At 33.6% G+C, this 6964-nt stretch overlaps 1 protein-coding gene across 3 annotated transcripts in view; it reads left to right on the forward strand.

Annotated features, from left to right (window-relative positions):
• The window catches only part of LOC106874504 (cytoplasmic protein NCK1), an 89955-nt gene that overhangs the window by 76140 nt on the left and 6851 nt on the right, over nucleotides 1-6964 (forward strand). For all 3 annotated transcript variants that reach the window (XM_014922252.2, XM_014922249.2, XM_014922250.2), the window contains one exon: nucleotides 225-1207. In XM_014922252.2, the coding sequence (XP_014777738.1) occupies nucleotides 248-1207 (960 nt within the window). In that variant the 5' untranslated portion in view covers nucleotides 225-247. The remainder of the gene's footprint in view (nucleotides 1-224; nucleotides 1208-6964) is intronic.

Consider the following 6964-nt stretch of genomic DNA (forward strand, 5'->3'; position numbering starts at 1 on the left):
TATATATATATATATTTGTGTCTGTGTTTATCCCCCACCACCACTTGACAATCAGTGTTGGTATGTTTATGTTCCTATAACTTAGCAGTGTGGCAAAAAAGACAAAAAAAGTGAATTTATCTGACTACCCCAGTATTACAATATATATATATATATATGTATATATGTATATAATGTATGTATGTGTTTCTTTGTCTAAATTATTTTTCTCTTTTATTCCTCAGATGGTCTGTTATATGGTCCAAAGATGGCGGAGGAGGTGATAGTCATTGCAAAATATGATTATAAGGCTGAAAATAGCCAAGAGTTGGACATTAAGAAGAATGAGAAGCTACGTCTTCTTGACGACAGTAAAGAATGGTGGAAAGTACAAAATATGCAAAGCAAATCTGGCTTTGTACCATCAAATTATGTCAAAAAATCAAAGCCTTCCTTCTTCTCTAGTTTACTCACTAGGAAAAAGAACAAATGTCCAGCTGCCAGCTACCAGGCTTCAAGAAATGGAGTTGCGGCACTTGACCAAAAAAGTCCAGGAGGTGCTGATATCCAGATTTGTGAACATGTACCGGCAATTGTCAAATATGGTTATCAAGCACAGCGTCCTGATGAAATATCATTAACAAAATCTGAGAAGGTGATAGTCATGCAAAAATCTATTGATGGATGGTGGCGTGGCCGAAAAGATAATGAAGAATATGGGTGGTTTCCATCCAACTACGTTGAGTTGGAACAACCCTCTGACTTAGCACCTCCTCGTGTGGATTTTGGTGCAATGGAAGGGATAGAAGTTGTTACAGCTTTATATACTTTTAAACGTTCAAATCAAGAAGAACTTAGCTTTGAAAAAGGGGACCGTTTATTAATTGTTGAAAAACCTATTGAGGATCCTGATTGGTGGAAAGCACGGAACAAGTTTGACCATTTAGGTCTTGTACCACGTAATTATGTTCAATCAGTAGATGATATTGAATATGATACTGCAACCAATGACAGCTCATGTACTCCACACTCTCAGTCAGCTAGTAGTCTTTCTAATGCATCCTCACTCAGTGTGGTCGGCATGCCTAATCATAAACCACAGCATTTATCGGGACCTCTAGCTGATAAAGAGTGGTATTTTGGGAAAATAACACGGACCCAGTGTGAAGAAATGCTTACAAAACACGCTGAAGATGGGGACTTCCTGATTCGAGATAGTGAATCTACAGTAAGTATTGTTATTTATTATCTTTATTGTTTTGACTGACAATGTTATTTTGAAAACCAATTATCCATTAATTATTTTATACTTACTTCGTAATTAACTGATTATTTACAATATTTCAGTATTTTGTTTATTTGGGTGAAATAACTCTGGCATACTTCAGTTCTGAAGTATCTTCTAGTCTGGATGTTTGCTCTCTTTCTTTTCTTCTCTCTCACACTAAATTATTATTTCTTCTTGATACAACTAAACAACTACTATAATAAATAAATGTTTAACCATATTTTAATCAAATTTATTTAAATGACCTGATTAAGTCATAACAAATTCATCACTTCACTAAAAAAAAACCCCCAAAATATACTCCACATTACAACAATTGTTAACAATTCTCCCCTAAAAAAAAAAAAAAAAATTTTTGAGACTATCATCATTTTATGTTCATTCTTCCATGCTGACATAGGTTGGACAGGCTATCAATGTCTTCGTCATTTTGCACACTGAACAAATGATCAACTTTGGTTTTGTGTATATCTTACAGTGTAGTGTTGGTATTGTTTTGTTTTTAGCATTCGAGGGTTTGTCCCGTGTGAGGAAGGCTAAAAAAAAATCCCTTCTTTCCTGTGTAGTGAGATGGGTGGCCTGCATCATGGCCCCCTATCCACTTCAGGTAATATTTCACAAGTTTGCTGTGTGAATAACAACAAAATTATTTACATAGTGAACTTCATAACTCAAATAGTAAAATAATGAATGACTTTGTGAACATTCACTGGCTTCATTAATGACTCGAGCTGGAACTTCTATAAAATTGACTTAGATGCTGGCTATCTTGCCATTCCACTGAAGTTTTATATTAAATTGTTATTCATAATTACAATAATGCCTCGATATATAAGTTAACTAATTCCTGGTGAATGCTCATAAAGTAAAAACTCATAAACAGAAAATAAAACTCATTAATACTTGCGAACCAGGTATGTCACAAAGCGGATCTTTGTAAAGTGAGATATTACTGTATATTTCTGTTTATTTTTCTTTCCATGGTTGCTATTTTTCACTCAGAAACCATAATAGACTACAGACAGTTTAAAACAAAGTTCTCCATAACAAGTTGCACACACAAGATTCTAATCACAAAGAATAAAACTAAAATACTTAAACTCCTTGTAGCATCATTTTTAATCACATACTAATTCATTGTTCTACACTCAGGGGATACCAAGATAACACTATACTGAAATTGCTTTCATTACTATTTGACAGAAACAAACAATAAATCTGAAGTTTGTGGTAAAATGTCTGCAATACTAATATTCTTATTAGGCCCGTACTCTGTACCGATTGGTAGCTTTTCTTAATACATTCTGAAGAATCAATCTACAATGCATTGCTTGAGCACTCGACATCTACCTCCAGTCATACACGATCAAACTGAACAATTAAATGTTTGCAACATACTCAGACAGTTTCATTGCAATGGCTCTACAAAACATACCACAGCAGAAGGGTGATTAGAGTGTGCTGGGTCCATGGATCCTTGCTTGAATGTTCAGCTACATATATGTTTGTTTATTTTTCATATGACAGCTAGTTGAGAGTTCTCCAAGAATGGTGAGATTACTGTAGATGTCCCTTTAAAATGTCTATGGTTTTGTGTTTGAAAGAAGTGGCCCCAGCTGTAAAGGATATGGAAATAGTTCAGATGAGCAGAGACCATTGTAGCTGAGATAACACAGAATGCATACATGAGCCAGTGATTGAATCTTTGTTAGTCAGTCAGCTGGCTTTCTTTTAGATTTGATCATGTGATCATGTCTCATCCATGATCTTTTAGATTTGGTCGAGGATGTTGCTTTGTAGCAACACTGTACCATAGATGGAGTCAACACCTTATGGATTTTACTTGAGGTTTGTAATGAGTTAGCAACTGACAGAGCGGAGTATTTCCTGGTTTCAAAGAAGAGCCTTGGTCTTTGTGATGTAGTTTTGGCAATGTTTTATATGAAAGATAATCAGTTTGAGAGCCTTAGTATTTGTTGCGACTTTGAGGGTTTTTGCTATATGCTATTCACAAACTAGAGTGTTACACCATACTATTTCCTTGATATAGATTGATTGATTTTTCTCATTCTTCTTGGTTGACATCAAGCTTCACTTTTACTTCATAGTTGAGTTTTTAGTGACAAGAAAGGAAGATACCTAATTGTGAAAACAATTGTCATAACAATATGCAAAAATATTATTTAATAAAGCTGACCCATGTTATCATAAAAAATAGATGTATATTAAAAAGAAATATCTGATTATTACCTGGATGAGTTCTCTTTTCTTGCAACTGTAACGTAATTTGATTTAAAAAAAAAAACAAAAAGAGTTCAACTGCACGTGATCTCTTGTACTTGTATTTGGCAGAGCACTTTACTATTTAAGAATCCAATTCAATATTCTTTATTACATTGAAAAGGTGGATACTTCCTATATCATTAATATTGTTAATTTTTTGAGCTGTCATTTTAATTGAAATTGTTGTTACCTGTTGCAGTAGCATTTGAAATAAATATCTTACTATCTGGAACACCTGCCGGTTATGTTTGTACAAAATGGCGTAGTTTACTTTTCTTGACGAACATTCTCTACATTACTACCTTGAAAGACAAATCTCATTCGTATATTATAAGTTATTTTTCAAAATATGATTTAGTTATTGGTCTAAGAGAGGCTACTCTTGTCAATGTTACTAAAATTGTTGAATTTCTGAAATATGTAATATTTTGTTATTAGACGGATTATTTCTTTTCTAGATTAATGTTCAGATAGGTCTGTCTAGCATTTCTGGATTTACATATAATTATTTAATATTTTTTTGAGAATCTGATCATATTTCCACCCTTAATCTTTTAAACATTTTATTCTCAATCTAATTTAATCTTGTTTGAAGATCTAAGTATTGTTTAACCCTTTAGCATTTAAACAGGCCATATCTGGCACAAATATTCTATCTATTTTATGTTCAAAGTGCCCAGATTTGGCCTCTCACACCTATCCTACAATGTCAATCTAAAAATAAGCAATTACATCATTGAAAACTTGAAGCTACTAAGTAATGCATGGTTAACTCAAAACAAGATGAATAAATAAGCATTACATTTGACAGAGTAATCGTCACCATTTAATGTTCTTTGTCCATGCTAGCATGGGTTGGAAGGGCTGGTAAGCTGGAAAGCTGCACCAGACTTCAGTCTGGTTTGGCATGGTTTTCTATGGTTTCATTTAACGTCCATTGTCCATGCTGGTATGGGTTGGAAGGTTTGACCAGAGCTGGTAAGCTGGAAGGCTGCACCAGACTCCAGTCTGGTTTGGCATGGTTTTCTATGGCTGAATGCCCTTTTCAATATCAACCACTGGGAGAGTGTAATCTGGATGCTAAAGGGTTAAACCACTTTTAATTTGTTTTCTTTATTTGATCTGGTTACATTCCATACCTATGTTTGTAGCTTTAAATTTAGACACAAGGAAATCTGTAATGCAAATATTACCATCTGCAAAAGGATTATGGATTCTAATTTTTGTTCTATTTCTGAATCATTGTAAGAGAAAGGGGATTACATTTATTATTAATACAAATAGAATGACAGAGATTGTTCTTGAAATATTCCTTTTGAAAAACTTACAGCATAATTGTTAATTGTAGTTTATTTGGCAGTTTGAGAAATTTGCCCACCAGATTAGTCAGTTTTCATCTTAGACAATTCCAGCTGCTGGAACTACGGAACAGAATTGAGTGCCTTCAGCTCTCATATCATATTGTTATTAGCTTTTGATTGTATTGTTTTGCTTCAAAGAGTATAATTTTATTTCTTAAACATGTTTGCAAATAGAATTCTAAATTATCATTTTACTAAGTTGTTAGTGTACAGTTCCTGTTAGACTTGTGATATATTGATAGCCAGTTAAGGGTATACGTGTCTGTGGAATACTCAACCACTTGCACATTAGAGAACAGACTTCCATTGATTGGGTCAAATGGAACACTTATAGTTGACAGAGTGCCAGTCAACTTTGGGACGTAGTCTTCTCTTTTGTTTACATATGATCATTAGCAATATTATGAAGTATTTTCAGCATTAGGTAAGTAAATGTTCTTTTCAGTTTTTGGCCAATGTCAAAATAGAAAACTTGAAGCTTTTCCATGATTCTAATTTTCTGCAGTTTATTTTGATTTGAGATAATCTATAATAATCTCGGCTGGTTTATTAATGTCAGTGTCCTTAATGAAATAATGTTGTGGAATATAACAATTTAAACAAATACAAATCAACCATTGTCTTTTAGCTTCAGAAACTTCCCTGTTGTTATGAACTGTGAAATCTGCATTACTCTGTAAAACCAACTCTTTAGCTACAAGAATCCTTTTCATCTCAGTAACGACTTTGACCAATTTGTATAGCCAAGAGATTTTGTTTTTATGTACCAGATTGAGTTTAAAGAACTATTGAAAGGTTATTGTGTTGAACCACTGACAGTGTTACAATGAGCTGATGTATCTGTGCAAGACACAATTTATGTAATTTTCTCTCACTGAACATGCATATTGTTTTTATTTGTAGAGGGGGTGGGCAGCATATACTCTAAATTCATCTTAATACTTTGTTATAATCCAATAGTGATGAATTTAACTGCTTAAAAGGACAAACAAACAAATTGGACAATATTATCAACTATTCTGAATTATTGAACTTTATTTTATATTAATTCGTACTCTGGAAAATGCATTTATGTTTTAAGATCTGAATGGTAAAAATCAATATAGCTCATACATTTGGTTAGGTCTTTATGAGTCCTAGAACTCATAAAGGCAGAGTTTAACCTGGTTTCTATGCTGTATAAAGTGACTGAGATTACAACACTGCCCACTGAATGGGACACCTATCTGTTGCAGTTTTAACTTCCCAATTCTTGCTGGAACTCATTTGTAGCTGAGTAGATTGGAAAGTGCTTTACTTAAGAACACAATAGCTCCTTCCTTCCTGAATCATATATATACTCATAGGGCCAGTTTCTTGGTTTCTGTGACATGTCCTTTCCCCACTGGACAGAACACCAGTCCATCACAGGATTACTCATTTTTGTCCACTGAGTGGACTGGAGCCATGTGAAATGAAATGTTTTGCTCATGAGCACAAGGCATTACCTGGTCCAGGAATTGAAACCACAATCTTATGATCATGTGTCCAACACTCTAACCACTAAGCTATGTCTCTCTGCAAGAACACAGTGTACTGTCTAGTCCAGTGGTTCCCAAACTTTTTTAACTCCCGGCACACCTTACAAGTAGTCAAATTATTTTGGCGCACTTTGTACATAAATTCTAAAATTTATTCAAAAGGGTTTTTATACATATTAGCATAGCATCTATACTATAAAAGGCAAATTTTCTCTGTGTGTGTGTATGTTTAAAATTCATACATTTACACAATTCCAAATTTCTTCGATTAAACAATCGCAATTAATATTCTAAATACAATTTGTTAGGTCACTGCATCATTTTTTCACTCCCAAAATTTCCTAATAATGAATAAAATCCATAAAACTACAGCAGTAAACATTTTCTCCCTAATAAAATCTAATTTCCTCTTTCTAATACAAATCCTTTCAACTCCTACTTTCTCTTATGAACATTTACGATCAATCCAACAACAAATACAAAAAGATCAAAACTGAAACAATCACATTTCGATACTCTGACAGATACTAAAA

The sequence above is a fragment of the Octopus bimaculoides genome, chromosome 5 (assembly GCF_001194135.2).
Source record: "Octopus bimaculoides isolate UCB-OBI-ISO-001 chromosome 5, ASM119413v2, whole genome shotgun sequence".
NCBI classification, from domain to species: Eukaryota; Metazoa; Mollusca; class Cephalopoda; order Octopoda; family Octopodidae; genus Octopus; species Octopus bimaculoides.